Raw genomic sequence first — 17,548 nt, 5'->3', positions numbered from 1 at the left:
GATTCAGAAATCCTGAAGGTCCATAAGACAGCAAGGGTGATACATTTTAATATGTTATTTAACACTATTGCAGTGAACCCAAACTTCACCACAATATGACCTGACCAGAAAGATTTTTTAATCTTTCCTGTCATCAGACAGGAAGATTATTGGGCAGTCAGATGGATGGTACAGAGGGCCTGATAACTGACCAAAGATCTGGAAAATAGGAAGTTGCTCTTTCTCTCAATCCTCAAGCCACATCTTTGTCTTCCTACAGTCCCAGCAATAGGATAGCCCCTATCATTCTTTCCTTTATGTCCTATGCCTAGGCATATTTTAGTACATGAACGGTGGCATGACCCACAATATTCAAATCTTACAGAGCATATCCATTCAGTATATTCAACACAGTATCCAGTCAAAACTATATCTGCGGCATAAAATGTTCCAACTGATATGAAAATACTACTGACTCAAACAATCTACACTCATACAAACATTATCTAGTATCTCAATAATACAATTACAAGGCTAACAATGATATTTAAATAATGCCACAAATTCAAAATAACTAGATCACAACTTTCTCTATAAAGCTGCCACTCCCTTAATCCAATATACACAACAGGATGTACAGAAGATTGAAATCAGATATCGCTACTGCCAAACCGCTAAGCTCCATCTCCTAGGTTTGCTTGGTAATGAGAGCTATTCCATGCCATCCAATTTCCCATTCCTTCTTAAGCATGCAAAGTCACTACAGGAGGGGAACTAGTTGGCAGTTTCCAAAAGAACAGGGAGGTAGCTTTAATTTATTATCTCATTCTTGTTTTCTTCTCCTATGACTTGGCAATCGTTTAGCATAAGCAAGCAATTTGTACATAAAGTTCTCAGTTCTTTCTACCCTAATAGATCCTGTATCCTCTGTGACGAGACTAAGATATCACTACTTGGCTAGGTAGATATGAGACGGAGAAAAGTGCATTGTGCAGTCTGGCTGCTGACTTGTTTGCTTTGCCACCAGCAACCTACCCCAGCCCAGCCCAACTGGAAAGTAAGAAAACATTCATGACTTGGACAAGGTAGATGATACAAGAGAGGGAAGGTGTGCTGCAAGTTGTGGTTGCTTGCTATTCCTTTGAGTGTCTCTCAATTTATCCAGTTAATTTTCTAACTATATACAGAATTATCTGAACAGTGCAATCCTATTTCATAGATTCATGTCATTGGAAAAAGTAATTTTGGCCATAAAATCCAAGCAGCACTCCATATTAACACATCACCAGGATGACTATTCAGCCTCCACTTTAAAAATGTCTTCCTGTGGACAACCTGGTATATTTCTGTATCGGGAGTCTTTCCCACTCAACTTGCTGATTGGGGCTGTTACAGATATTTACCCACATTATGTTCACATGGTCCTCTTCCTAAAAAAAAATGTTAATATAATAATTGAGAAAAATAAGTCCTTAAATGCTATCTAAATACACATAAAATTGCATTTTATTCTTTTCAAAGAATAACATTTTGTTAGCAAGCCCAAATGCTACATAAATCCAAATAATAACTAAATAAGAATACCCTCATTCATTTGCAGCAAAGATGTAAAGTCAAAACAAAAAAGAACAAATTATATAAGGAAAGACTTTCATACCTTTTATTGATGTTTTAATAGGGAACATTAAAAGTGCTTTCCTCCCTCATTGAGGAAGTCATGTAACCTTCCTGTGTAATTTCACTCTTTCTATATAATTTCAAGAAATCAAATTCAAAAAGCAAAAACAGACATACAAAATTTACAGTTCACTTCTGTATTCCTTAGTACTAAGGAATATAAAGTCATTTTAAATGTGTATCTGATGTAGGTATAACTGTCTCCTAAATAACATTTTTGAAAAGATCTAAACGTGAGAATTATATTTTGATTTTTTTTTCCCTATGTGAAATTTAAGGAAGTGAATAGAGTGTCAACTCTATTTCAAGACTGCCTAATTTTCACCTTTCTCTCATTACACATATAATGGAGGGAAGAAAACAAGAGTTTCTTTGTTTGTGTACATTAGCTCAAAGCTGTAAAAGTCGTTCAGTGGAACTTTACTATGTTTTCACCTTTCTTTGCTTGTAACAACATTCTAGTCTCTAAAATTACATGGAGTGCAGCCAGACTAAGGTAATCACCCATCACTCTTGATTCATGAGCTTGGAGAAACAGCTTTCTTTGTATTACTCTAGCAGCAAATAGGTAGTTTCCTCAATTTATTACTTTTCTTCTCTGAAAAATAAATCTGGTAAAGAAAAAAGATCTTATATATACATCCTGAAACCTAAAAGTGTATGCAGCTTGTCCTAACTGAAATTCCCATTTTTACAGATAAATACGGTACTTTATATCAAAAACACAAAACAGATTCAGTAAAAAACACTGCTATCAGTTAAGATAGTCACTTTAGTAAATAAATGCAAGCATCTAATCTAAATGTGAAATATATTTTAATACATTTTATACAGTATATTTCTAATCCAGTGTTAATATATGGTACTCTTTCCTCCATTTTTATTCTCACAACTCTGCTTGGGCTGAAAGACAGTGACATGCTCAAAACCTTCCAGTCATTTTCCCCATCTAGATATGGATTTGAACATTTACAAAATGAAAAAAAAATAGTTTATGTCAGTTCACTTGGTATCAAAATTATCTGTATTTTCACACAGTGAAGTTGGAGCATTCCTTAAAATGAGATAGTATCAATAAATTGCATTAAAAAAAAAGTTTGTCTTTGTCACAGTACATGGGACATAAAAAGGGAAAACTGAACAATTGTTAGTAATTCTATCTTACTAACCTCCCTTTTTGTACTGAAGTATTTATTAAAAACAGGATAGTAATCCATTTTCACTCTAACTATATTGAAAAGTTATATACAATGCAGGTGCACTGATACAGAACTGTTTCATTTTGATTTCAAAGCCTTGTCTATAAGAATTTTAGTTGTTTGCATGATGATAATCATTTTCCAGAATCTTTCTCAATTTTAGTATTATTATATACAGTATATTTTAAGATAGAACAACTGGTTCAAGGAACTGAATTTTATTGCTTCTGAAGTGAGTAATGAGACACTATACTATAATATGAATATCACAACTTATCAGTAATGACATTTTGTTTTTAGCATCTACATGAAATCACCTAGATCTTCAGAGAGGATATACAGTGGTACCTCGGGATACAAACTTAATGCGTTCCGTGACTCTGGGCGTATCCCGAGTTGGTCGTAACCTGACACAAATTTCCCCATAGGGTTCAATGTAAATCCGGTTAATCCGTTCCGCCCTCCAAATTTGGTCGCACCCCGAAGCAAATTTTCCCATAAGGTTCAATGTAATTACCGGTAATTCTGGCGTCCGCGGACCACGCGTCAGGGGTGGGAGAACGGCCGAGCGCAGCGCGGCGTGGCGGGAGAAAGGACGGGCGCGGTGTGGCGCGGCGCAGAGGGAGAACGGCCACGGACCACGTGTCAGGGCGGAAAAATGACCGTACCCCGAGGCGGAGTTCGCACATCAAGGTAAATTTTTGCAGCCGGAGCTGGTCGTAACCCGAAAAGTTCGTTAGTAGAGGCGTTCGTATCCCGAGGTACCACTGTAATTAACATATTGATGATTCCCTGTTCTATGCCATTTTTTTCCCTCCATCAAAGTAAGATAAAACAATGGAGTGCTTCCATTTTTAAAGATGGCCTGGGTAAGATCTAATAAACAGACAGCTCAAAATGCTAGTAGTAGTACTGTATTTGTATGTGAGGTTCTTCCTATTTTAGATGGCATTACATTTTACCTCAAAGTTTAGGTCACAGCAATATGCTTGAAGATTCAGTGGCCGCTGGGGAGTCCATGGCTCCCATCTAATCTGTAGTGTCTCTGAATAAAGACAGTCTGCCTTGGCCTACTTAATGTCTCGATAACTTCAAGATTGGGATAACGTAATATACAGTACAAGGAGCTGCCTCTAAAAAAATTCATGATGATGGAGAGTTACATTTTATACTTAGATTAGCTATACAGATTTTTTGAAGAGCCATTCTGACCACCACTCTCAAATGTATTTCAAAGATGTGTTCACATGACACATTTATCCAAGGTTAATCTAAACATGGTTCAGTAAGTTTTATTCAATCAATCCATTTTTCTGAGTTGAGTGCTGGCAACTTCTTAGAAAGCCTTGAACATCTGAATTTAAGTGATCTATCTTGGCTGCCAAGTAGGTATTTATTTCTTGCTATGTTGTGCTATTAACCATTGCTAGCTGCCAAGAGTCACTATGATGAGCTGAGAAGCCATATACATCTCTCTCTCTCTCTCTCTCTCTCTCTCTCTCCCCCTACCTCCCTATTGGACCACCCATCTTCATATATTTCCATCTATCAAATCATATCAGCTGGAATGGGCATGCCCAAGTTCCCATCTATTAAGCACTTCATCTTATGGGACTAGGAAGCATGTCTTCTTGGTGATGGCTCCTGTCCTATGGAATGATATCTCTACAGAGATTCCTTCTGCTCCCACCCTTCTGAGCTTTTGCAAAGTGCTGTTGTTTTCCCAGGCCCTGAGCTAGAATGGGGGGTTGAACCGCATGAGTGGGTTATTGGCTTTTGGGGGGGGTTGGATCTGGTTAGCTGTCTTCTTTTTCCTGTTATATTGTTTTCTTTTAATTTTTATCTGTAAGCTACCCAGACTCGTTATGGAGTTGGGTGGCCTCAAAATTTAATGTGTGTGTGTGTGTGTGTGTGTACACACACACACACACACATACTGAATTTATGTATCTAGGGCTTTTCTTGTTGCTGAAGATTCAGTGTTTACTTTCATTTTTAAGATACATTCAGGTAAAAAAGTTTGGTCAATACACCAACTTTTCAAGCTGTATTTATTTTGTTCAATCAAGACAGTGAACCTAAACAACAATGTCCCTTGAGCCTATAGTGAACAACCCACAAAAGCTGCTCCCCCTGGAATGGAGTTCTTCAATAATTAAGATGTGAATAAACAACTGTCTATTTTAAGGTTGTACTTCTTACAAGATATATTTCTATAAAAAGTATTAAGTAAACCATAATATAACCTAGGAAACATGTTAAATCCTTATGAAAGCTGAAAGTATGACTTGTTACACAAACCAAAGTATATGTTTTTGTACTAACAAGATATACAATTGTGCTTTCTGCAAGTAAGTTTTTATTCAGTGACCACTATTCCTTAGTTTTTTGGTTTTTGTTTTTTTGTTTTGTTTTTGGTAAGTATGCATCCTTTCAGTCAGTTCAGTTGTTTAATAATTTTGTGTAATTTTCATGCTACTTCTCCTATATGCAAAATTATCTGCATCTCTTTTAAATATTGTTTCTGGTAGCTAGATTTTAACTATAGTGGAGGTCTGAAACATCCAGTTTTGTCCTAGAAAATTAAATCTGTTAATCAAGATAAATCTCTTCCAGCTAACACATGAACTAAATATTACTTAATAGAAAACCAGAAATAAATATGTACCTCTTTTCTTCCCCTTCAACCTTCGTCAGTAAATTATCAGCTTTAGTACAGAAAACATTGATCCCAGATACCTTCATATACTAAATATGTAAGTAAATAATACTGGATACATATGCCTCAACACTTTTTTTCTTTCTTTTTCTTTTTTGAAAAAAATGCATTGTGCCTCACCCCATCCCTGCAAAATATATTTCCACTTACAGAGACCTCTATTTAAAATTTTCTTTATTGTAGCTTTTCAAAAGTGGGATGGTGAATTATTACTTTGAGGCTTTTGCAGCAAGCTTTAACAAGTATAACACAGAAGACTAGTTACAGCAGATGTCTGGGTGGAGTATAGAAACCTCAGAAATGCTGTACGTTCAGCCAGAAGTTAATGTTTGTGCCAACATCTTCATCATATGCCCATCAGATGCATTCTTAAAGAGGAACAACACATGCCATGTTTGATTCTCAGAAAAGAAACTGTATCAAACAGATTCTGCATTTAAATGGCAGGCATAAAATAAACAATCATGAGTTAGATGTTGATTGCAAGTCAAGCCAGTCAGTAATGAACTCTGTGAAGATGCAATGAAATGGCTGAGTTAAAAAGCTGGCCTGCATACATGGTGATAAATGAAGCTGCTGTGTGGGATGTTTTATTAATATGGAAACAGCTTCTCGTACTATGTTCTTTTCTATACTAAGTCTTGCTCTAGGACTTATTATGGTGATACAAATCATATAAACAAACCATTAGTGAAAAATGGGTTATTATACAGTACAGTCTAAATGCAGTAAAACATTTTTTTTCAACTGTAAACTTGTGATAGATTCATCCTATATATCTGTAATGCCAATGAAGATGTCCTATTGATGGTAATATACTTATTTTTCTAAACTTTAATACAAGGAAACAAATATTTTATGTTCTGTTGAGAAATTTCATTTTTCTTTATGTCAGTTTAATTGGTTCAGTCTCTTTCAACAAGAAAGTATGTGCTTCATTAGGACATTTTGAAGAGCACACTGTGAAAGGCCCAGGATTGGTCAAGGAATAAATTTACACTGAATGAGTTTAAATCTCCAGAACTATATGAATTACATCCTACAGTATTAAAGGAACTGGCAAAACCCTGATGTCTGAGAAATCCTAGAGCGGTATGGCATAACAATTAAGTGAATATGTAGCTGCTTGAAAATCATATTCAAGAGTTATTCTCACTAATAATTTCTCATAAACAGAAGAAAATAATTAACAGAATGTTTCAAGATTCCATTCTGGGCCCCGTGTTCAACATTTTAATTAATTAGCTGGTGAATAAGTAGAAGAAAAGCCTCCCAAGTACAGATGACACAAAATTGCTTGAGACACCTAAAACCCTGAAAGACATTTATAACTCAGAAAAAATCCTGATGATATTGATAATAGCAAATAAAAATTTAAACAAATGCAGAGTTCTTCACTTAGGAAACAAACATTGTGTACTAGGTCCAGCTTTGAGCATACTTTAAGAAGGATTCTGAAAAACTGATTCAGTTTCAGAGAAGAACAAGAAGGAGGGAACAGGAACTAACTCATATGGAAAGTTAAGAGAGTAATATGATTGCATTCTTCAAATCCCTGAAAAAGTGTCACATAGCACACACACACACACACACACAGCCATATACATACATACATACATACATACATACATACATCTCTATCTCTATCTCTATCTCTATCTCTATCTCTATCTCTATCTCTATCTCTATCTCTATCTCTATCTCTATCTCTATCTCTATCTATCTCTATATCTGTTCTCTATCATTCTAGAGAGCAAGGCATGCAATAATGATGTATTTATGCTACAGAAAGGCAGAGTCTAACTGAATGTTGTGAATGAGAACTTCATAAAGAATAATAACACTTAAAAGTAGAACTAATTACTGAAAGAAATACTGGACTCCACATCACTTTTTACATTTAAGGAGACACTATTCTGACTTCCTGCATTGAAGCACAGATAAGACTTGATGGCCTAAATAGTTCCCTCCAATTCTATAATTCTCAGATTTTCTGAAGAATGAAAGTGAATATTTATCTCAAACATTCTGAGGAATAAATCATTAATGTTTATCCAATAGTAGCATAAAATAATAAATGCTACTTTTTTAAAAAAATGATGCCCTCGAGTTAGTCTTGACTCCTGGCAACTGCCTGGACAAACCATTGCAGCTGTTGTAATGTGCCAGGCAACTGAAAATATTATTACCTTGATAGCAAAAATGAATAGAAGAGATATTTCCAAATGACGTTACTGCAAATAAACAGAATGAAGGAATGAGGAATGAAAAGTTGCAGATGGAAAAGGGAAAATGACTTAGGAAGAATACAACTAGCAGTGGGCATTTTGAATTTTTTTCCCCCCTTTGAGTCATTCTTGATTCCTAGCAACTGCCTGGACAAGTTTTGTTTGGCAACATTTTCGGAAGTGGTTTGCCATTGCTTGTCCTTCCCAGGGCTGAGAGAGTGAGTGACTGGCCTAAGGTCACCCAGCTGGCTTCATTCCCAAGGCAGGACTAGAACTCACAGTCTCCCAGTTTCTAGCCTGATCCCTTACCTGCTACACCAAACTGGCTCTCATTTAAATATCAGGCATATAGAATTTAATGCATTTTTAGCATGATTATGAACAGCAGAGGAAGATTTTTAATAAATTGTGAACAGGGTTGTGATTTTTAAATGAAGTAAAATTTAGTCTGCTATTATATAAATAGTGTATTTACATAAAACTCTAACCTATGATTTAATATGGTAAAAGTAACTTGCAGTAAATCTTATACTGATGCATCTCCCTATCCATCTAGGAAAGAGGGCAGAAGATTTGAATAATTTGTTCAGGTTTGAATGTGAGAACAGTCTATGACTAAACTTAACTAGATTTTGTTAAAACATGTGAATTTCAAATGGTAATTTGTGAAGTTGGTTTGTTTCAAGAACCCAGAGGCCAGATGTATAACTTGTTTGGATTTAGATTCAGTGCTTAAGTTGTATTAATCAAAAGCAAAAGGAAATCAAGAAAGCTGAAGTGGGAATGAAGAAGCCTCTGGCATACTGTGACATTCTTTTAACTGTACATCACAATTTATGCCAAATAATATTTCCTTGATTAAGATTCTTTCAACATCCCAAAACCCAAATATTTATTTCATGCAAGCATATTATAAGCTTGCTTATAACGTGCTTATGATGAGGCCCAGTTCTAACTCTGGCAGAAACACTGGAAAAGGCCTTTGCATTCTTTAGTGTTACAGACAACTGATAAAGACATGGTTGCACCAAACTTTGAACAGATAATGTTAGACTCTTTTACTGCAATTTCTAATGTTTTCCTTCCATCATTATATTTTGATAGATGTTTAATTTTATTAAATGCCTCTCTATATTGCCCTGGGTACACGTTAGATATAAAAGCACTGAATGCTTTTTGAATGAACAAACAGTGGCATGCCTAAATTGTGATTAGGCAACCCACACCTAATTCTAAAACCAAATTAAATTATTTAAGATTCCACAAAACTCTTTGATTAAAAAAAATAATAAAAAATAAAAATCCTTACCCAAGGCTCATTCATTCCCTCCCTCCTGCTGAAAGCTTTGCAAAAAACAGAAGTACAATTATATCACCATTTTAATCCCATGCTAATGGCAAAATGAGAGCATGTTCATTTCAAGTTAATTTTTATTTGGAATAAATGTGAATATCCCTCATACTCCTTAATACTAGACAGCAGAATGAAATTCAAAGCGAACACACCATGTTATGTTTCTGCTACTCAGCTTTTTTCTTTGCAAATTCTCAAGGGAAAGGGAGAATGAATATTGATCATGTAGCATGATTTTGATATATTTGTTGTCTCATTTACATTTAAATTTCCTTCTTGCCACCAACAGAATCTATTTTTTTTTTAAGTTATAAAGGTTGACTAACTACAGAAGAGTACTAATATATAGTCAAGATGTTGGCATCTGCCATAATGATACCGTCCATTTAACTATATATTTTTTTCCTTATCAATTTAGAATACTAACAGCTTTAACAGACAGATCATACGATTGCCTCAGAATTCCAGCAACAGGAAATTCCTTTCAACATTTTAAAGTGATTTTTACCTATAATCAAGAAGTTGGAAAAAAACACACACAGCAGATATCAACCTTGCAGTGAAGAAATAACAATCCACATTGATATAGTACAGATTATAAAACTTTGGTGTCTTTCACAGTTTCAATAAAGTCACCGTTGAAAGCAATGTGGGGAGAATTTGCCCATGAACTAAAGAAACAGTTTTTAAACATACATGAATACAACAAAAACATTCTGCCACTGTTATGACTAAAATTATTTTAGTTCATTTCCCAGTGAAAAGGCTGTTCTTCAAAAATAAAAAGGGGGAAATCTGCCAATGTTTTTAGAACATATAAACTCAATTTTGGTCCCAAAAAACTAAGAAAATGAAAGAGTTCAAAAATACTCGACCAGCATATTTTAATGCAATATTGACAATTTTAATGGACTCCAATTGCTAAACACTTAATGTTTTATACTGACATATTATTTTCATATGATTCAGACATGCATCTTAAAGTAGAGGGGTAAAACTGATTTATGTGGATAAGGTTAATACTACATTATTGTAACATCAAAGCAAACAATAATTTAGTATTAATATTATCCACTTACACTTGATACAGACCTTGTCGCTATATAATTGCCATTGGATTATGTAACAGTGCCTGCCCTCTGGAATGATGTTTCCCCAAGATCCATACAGTTGCTACCCTAAAGACAATCTGCAAGGCCTTGAAAACCTGGCTATTTGCTCAGGCCTTGGGGTACAGTGGATGTGATGCCCCTGTTTGTAATGTTTTATGTATGCTTTGCTTGTTTGTTTGTTTGGTGGGGGGGGGGTGTTTTTTTTTTTTGTTTGTTTTGGATTGCTCTCATGTGATTTTGTAGTTATTTTTGCTTTTTTTTTTTTTTTGTATTTTGCTACTTTATGTTACTCTATTGTTGCAAGCTTCCCAGAGTTGGTTAGAGTTGGGCAGCATCCAAACAGAACAAATAAATACATTGGATTATATGTTCTGATACTCCATTTAAAACATCAGACTAAAATCAGAAGAATTTGATTATAAAATATCTGGCAGTAGTTTAAGCACATTCCCTGTATGCAAGGATTCTGAATTTTACAGTGGAAGGCCATGTATCAGTTTTATGCAGGTGGACTCTGCTCCAAGATTGCTAACACAATGGTCCCTGAGGTGGGACAAATGACAAAATGAGTGACACAATATCCTGATGCAAAATCTATCCATTTTGTCCTTGCATCATGACATCACATTCATGCACGTGAAGGGCAGAAGTTATATCACAACAGTACAATGCTTGCTTCATAATTCTGATAAAACCATCATATTCTGCAGATGTGTCTCCCTACTTAACAGCCTTAAGGTCACCATCATAAAGTCTTTTTCTTCCATGCTAGGCGATTGCCATGCTAGGCAAGTACATCTTAATAGGAAGCACGTCATTACTACCCATACACACAGTAAAAAAAAATGTATATATTGTAATTGACTGGTATGTGCATAGGTAGAAGAATCCTATGCTGACTTACACAACAATATACATTTAAAATTTCTCTGGAGGAATAGTATTTATATTCATTATATTTCTCTACTCTCTAAGTGTTATCCAGATTAGGGTAAAATACCATGGTGTAAAGATGTGGAAACAGGTGTTACTCTCCATAAAGCAAACCCAACTTTTGATTTATTGGGTGCGTACTGAGGATTACAGCAGGTGTAGGAGCTTAACCAAGATGATATGTTTCACAGTGAAGTTGCACAAGTTGAAACAAAAGAGACAAAACAGATGTATAAATGGACTAGCATGTTGTCTCAGCATGAAAAATTATACAACAAGCACCCAAAGTTACTCCACTAAGCTAAACTTTTATACAGTATATCACAGTTGACTCAGGCTGATTTATACTTATCTTACTGGTATTTAAATTGTGTGTTGTTTTTGATTATCAGAATACTCCTTTCTAATGTAAACTTGAAAATAGAAAGTTACAATAAAAAATATGTAAGCACTTCTCAGCAGTGTATTCACAGAAAAATGCGGTATCACTAACAGAACCATCACAAAAGTAAAATAAAATAAAATAATAATTTTTAAAAAAAACATATCCAGCATAGGCAGAAAGAGTTACATTTTGAACTCACAGTTGCAACTGTCTGGATATGATTACTTAGTACTTAATCACTAAAAAGCAACTTGCATAAAACTGTTGCTCGTTGAAGCAAATGAATGTTGTAAACAATTTATGTTTTAACATTGTTACTTAATGACACATTGGAAAAATCAAGGTTTCCTTTACTTTACTTAGAACATAATTAGGTATGTTTATGTTTCTGCTACTGTATAGCAATTTACTTACATGTATTGATCCAGAAAAACTTATATTCTCTTTCTCAAGTCAAAATAATACAATCAGAATCGTGATTTGATTAAATTACAAAAAGGGATATATTAAACTATTTTTTCTTCTACTGATCTGGTATAAAGAAGCAGCTGTAGTGCTTTAGGATACATTTTTATGCATATTTCCACAGTCATGACCCCACAATGTTCAAATGGAGCTCATACAGAAAAGTGTGCACAGTCTTAATAATATTAAAAGTTTAAATATTAGCATATGGCCCATAAAAAAAAAAAAAAACTTACTTGGAACCTCAGCAGCATTTGCACATGGGCAAGCATGCATAAGAAGAGTGTCTTTTAGGATTTATGATATATATCATAAAACGGCAACAAACTGATCAAACTTTTTTAAAAAGTTTTTATTGAATTTACTGTGGTTCTCCAACTTTTTAAAACTACTTTATATATGAGCCAAGATTTTAACACGATGCTTATTGATCTGCATTCTTTGCTAGGACAATAAAGATTATTAAATTATTATTAAATTAATAAAACACAGCCCAAATAAAACTTTGACCTGGGACAATTAAGGACAAAAAAGTGTTTTATCAAAAAAGTTGAAAAAATGCTTACGCAACCAAAAAAGGGGAACACACTTTTAAATTTATGAGATAGCTTTAAATTTCTGTACTGAAAGATTTCTTTTTCATTATGAATAGAATAGAACAGAACAGAATCCCATTAAGACGTTAAAAATAACTAGCGATATCTACAAGAATGATCAAGGATAATTATGTCAGTCACAGATTTTTAATTGGCAGGAATATTTAAATTTCAGACCTGTGCTAACTGAAATACAATATTTAAGCAGTCTGTTTTTCTATACAAACAGCACTTGGCTAAGCATAATATGTTAAGACAGGGATTTCAAACTGGGGAATCACAACCCAGTCAGTTATAGGCAACACACAGGACAAACATTTTGGAAAAAAAAAAAAAAGCAGGCTTAAGCAGACAAAGCAAAAGTACTGTCAAAACCTGCTCTAGTGTTTGCTTCCTAATGTAACTGCAGAAGACACACCAGGTGGTTGTGGTACCACAGAGTTTGAGAACCCATGTAATATATAGATTAAAATGTAATTATTGAAAGTCAATTTATATTCTCTTGACCAATTCTAATTCTAATGAAATCATCTGTTTTACTCATAGAGTTACACAAGTTTGCTTATCACAAAAATTCAGGATCTCTTCTTAAAGATACCGACAGAGACAAATGCTGTTAAATAAGCTTTATTTCTATTAATATTTCTCTACATAATATTTTAAATCAATAACCCTTTGCCCTATATATCCAAACCTGACATTTCTCAGTTTGGTCCTAGGCAATATTATAGATTGAGGCAAATGATGGAATGCATGAATATATTGCTTGAAAAAATCTACGTAGAGTTGATTTTGCTGACAGAACTTTTATCAAGATATTCTAAAAACACTCCCCTCCTCTTCCACTGTTCTGCATGTGATTCTCACTAGGAATAAATTCCACTGAGTTCCAGTAACTATGCACTAGATTGTACTACAGCCTATGGTTTTCTCTCCATGAATTACCAATTTCACCTAAAGTTTGTTTCACTATGGTCTAATTTTATCCATAAATATAAACCAGAAATGAAAATTTAAGAAACAGTAAACTTTCCAGCATTTAGATTGTTGACGTTTACTACAAGGGAATTACAGGAGAAATATAAACTTTTCAATTATCTCAAAGTTAGGAAAGTTCATAGATTACTAGTAATCTTAATCTAAATCTATACATCAGTCTATATTTTAAACACATAATGAAAAAGCATCACCATAATAGCTCATAAAATTACTATAACGGAGTATTAAAAAGCTGGAAAGCTTTCAAAATGAAATAACTATGCCACATTGGTACAAGATTATGTTGTCCTTACAATAAAATTTTCCAACACTGATAAACTCAGTTTTATAAAATAAAAATGATTAATCACCAGTAATCTTCATATCTCTTTTAATGATACTTTTCATTCTTAACCATATTTGATATGTAATACACATAAGAACAAACTTGGAAAAAGGACATAAAAACTGATCAAAAAGATACTTGACAATAATTTGAAGCTGCCACATCTGAATCAAAGAGCCAAGCCAGTCTACTTCTCAGAGTGTGTGATTTATATCCAACCTTGTGGTAAAGAGCATTCCATGAAATAATGGAAATTCCCTAAGCCACATTACTCAAGAATTTAAGGGGGGAAAAAAAAAGCATTCACATTCAACTAGTCACCTGTCCTGTTCTTACAGAGCAGCAGCCAGCTGCCCTACGAAAAGTAACTCTGTCCTGTGGGTTATTTCCCATTGAACACATGAGAAGTGGTTCATTTTCCTCTCCAGACTGTTCTCATATCACCTCTGATCAAGGGAATAGCTTTCATGGGATTGTAACAATTTTTTGTGGTCAAACTGAACGATTTAACACATGTGTCAGGCTGCCAGACAGAGGCAGAAAATCTATGATTGTTATTCAGGTAATGGTGATACGTTCACAGAGGGTCAATACTCTAGGTCATTTTATATATTCCTTTAAAGTAACTGCACACCTATATGTGAAGATGGTAAATCTGTACACAGGCTCCAGTTTGGTTAAAAGAGGATCCTCCTGGGTAGATAAAGTGAGATTATCAAATAATAGGCTTTAAGTCTATACACAGTTACTATACTTCCAAACAAATATAATATTAATGTACACATAGGATAAATAGGCTAAGACTATTCACAGAACCAAATTACAGAGATTATTTTGATCCCAAGCATCCTTTCCTTCAAAATCCCATTTATTTCAAGTGATGGTAACTCACAATCAAACTACTGTTCATTTACCTGGTAGTAAGTGAAATTAATGTAATTAAACATGCATCCTTATAAAAATCCATATAAACATTCTTGCATCCATATAAACATAGTGAGGTCACTTGTCTTCATCAATGTCAACAAACCTGTTGCTTCCCTCCAGCAAATTAACACACACAATTGATAAAGCCATTTTGTAAAAAAAATTGTCTTCCAACATCTAACTTTTTTTCCTTCCTCCCACCTTAAAATCTCTGAATCTATTATACAGCTACTTACATCTTATAAGCAGGAAAAAAAGTTGTCTTCTGTACGTTTTTTTATGCCTGCTTTAATTACAGCTTTTGCATTCATGTAACTGTGCCTTCACTGATCAGGGTGGCTGGTTTAAGCAGGATGGAGCTTATATGTGTGTGTTTGGGAGACAGGGGAGAAATAACAATTTATGCTGCAGGATACACACTAACTTTTTATTCCCATGCGAAAAGATGCCATAAGTGTGTTTTAAACTACTGTATACATTCCTATAATGGAAGGCCTGATTGAATATCCACAGGGTAGGTCAGTAGCACTACAATCTTCAAGACTTTTGCAATCAAGAAGACAGGCCCAGAACTGAGCCAACTTCTCAGTTATATATTTAGTATCCAGACCAGGGTGCCCAATGCAAAGGCGTCTACAAACATTCTCTGGTACCAACTGCCTGCCTTTACTTACAAACATGGGTGAAAACCAGACCATGTGCCTATCCATGGAGGTTGGGGAAAGGAGAAGGAAGAAGACAGTTACATCAATAGACCGAAAGTTATCTGCTTTAGGAAAAAGTGAGAAGATGGGGGAGAATTGAAGTTGAAGAGATCAGACAACACTGTTAAAACTTTCAAATGTTCACTACTGGACAATCTGCAGATTACAATGAAGTACTTTTATAAATCTCCCATTGTTTCCAAAGGCAAACACTTGGATCAATCTCTATTCATGATATTAGTATGAATCAGAAGTGTTTTATATTGCCTGGCTCCTGCTCCGAATTGGAAGCCGGCAGGAGAAAACTGAGAATCTTTCTACAATACTTTAAAAGAATCATATAGGGAGCACGATTACCTGAAGAGAAACATATCAATCCAAAGAGATAGACATGAACGAACTCTGCAAACATTGTCTCCAGGTGGAGCCTGTCGATAGTCTCATGCCAAACGGGATAGCTGATAGAAGAGGGGGAAAGGGAAGACTTTTCCAAAAGCCTCCAACACTTTCCAATTGGTAAATCCAAAATTAGCTTAATATAAGCAGCGGGGTCCTAAATCATCCAGAAGTTGATTGAAGAGAATTGTCCCGGCTTCTCAACTGGAGCGGCTATTGTCAGAACGGCGAAGAAGAGTTCAGCAGCCCAAAGCTTTGTTTTCCTTTTGCCCCAGGTTATCCCAAAGGGGCTTTCCTGGCCGCGCTGCGGGACCATCCGACAGCGAGCGAAACACAAAAGCTTCGCGGTTGCTCCCTCTGGCTCCGCTGTAAGAAACGAAAGCCACTCGGGTCACAAGCGGCCCTGAGAGTGCGGCTGCAGCACTGGGTCTTGTGCAGGACCCTCAGAAAATGGGTAGCGGAGACGAGTCCGCGGTAACGGCCGCTACTGGCGAAGACTTGCTTGCAGTGCCGCTGGGCGAGCGTACGGCAGAAAGAAGTCGCGATGCAATCGTTGCTCTAGCAGGAGCAGCAGCAGCCGCTGTGGGTCCCATCACTTGAGGCAAAGAGCCGGGACCGCGAAACAAAGCAGCTTCATAGCAGCCACCACAACAGGGCTGGTCCTCGAGCCCGCCACCGTTTAGGTCCAGCCGCTCGTAAGAGCAAAGACTCTGTCCGGGAGTCTCCTCCTTGTTCCCCAAGCGAAGATGGACACAAAAGCGAGAGACAGCCCAGACAAAACTTCCAAGGACCGCCGCCTTTCCCTCCTCCTCCTCCTCCTCCTCCTCAAGCCAGCCCCTGGCGGAGAAAGAATGTAGTTCCACACCGCCACTCTGAGGGGCCTGGTGGAAACCTTTCTACCCTTGAAGTTTCTGGCATCACGTTAAGGCATGCGGTGAAGCGAACAGTGATTTCTGCCTTGCTGCTGCAGGTCCAATACTGCTTCGGGGCACCTTAAAGGAACCGTACTCCCCAAACTGTACCGAAATACATTTAAACAGACTTTGAATGATGCAGCATTTCTCCCCGTCCTTTTATTACGATTATCAGCCACCTAACCGGAAGATGAAGGGTTAAAAACTTTTTTTTCCCCCCTCCTCTAATTGGATAACAAAGGGCTACACGTTTGGGGATACCTAGACTGGCTCGGAAGAAACCATTTCTTTTGTACAATCACTTCCCCGTTGCTGTAAATGGAACATCCCAGCGTAGGAGTTCAAAAAATCTGCCCGGGTAAAAGTTGTAACCCTTTAATTACTTTTCAAAGCTGATTTGAACCCCCCTAGTAATATCGCGATCTGAACAAATATAGAGCAAGAAGAGGGAGTCCTCCACTCTATTAAGGTAGTTTTTTTACTCTACCTGAAATGTTATATACCTATAACAGGCAGAGGTCTGTCTCAAGAAAAGCAACCAGAAATAAATACAAGGTATGTTGTGATGAAATCTAAAGGTTTTATATTGCACTACCAACAGTGCAATCATAGAAACATTTACTCAGAAATTGTCAT

The 17,548-nt window shown here is 35.9% G+C and overlaps 1 protein-coding gene across 1 annotated transcript in view; it reads right to left on the bottom strand.

The window, feature by feature from the left end:
• Positions 1-16,719, bottom strand: part of ROBO1 (roundabout guidance receptor 1) — a 245,797-nt gene extending 229,078 nt beyond the window's left edge. Inside the window, exon 1 of the mRNA XM_088144579.1 lies at positions 15,960-16,719. Within this exon, the coding sequence (XP_088000705.1) occupies positions 15,960-16,014 (55 nt within the window). The 5' untranslated portion in view covers positions 16,015-16,719. The remainder of the gene's footprint in view (positions 1-15,959) is intronic.
• Between the last annotated feature and the right edge of the window lie 829 nt (positions 16,720-17,548).

Source organism: Python bivittatus, unplaced genomic scaffold (assembly GCF_059951505.1).
Source record: "Python bivittatus isolate LINGU-HERP-01145 unplaced genomic scaffold, Pbiv_v1 ctg000350_np1212, whole genome shotgun sequence".
NCBI classification, from domain to species: domain Eukaryota; kingdom Metazoa; phylum Chordata; class Lepidosauria; order Squamata; family Pythonidae; genus Python; species Python bivittatus.
Note: the sequence above shows the minus strand (reverse complement) of the source record. Positions and strands in the feature narration are given on the sequence as shown.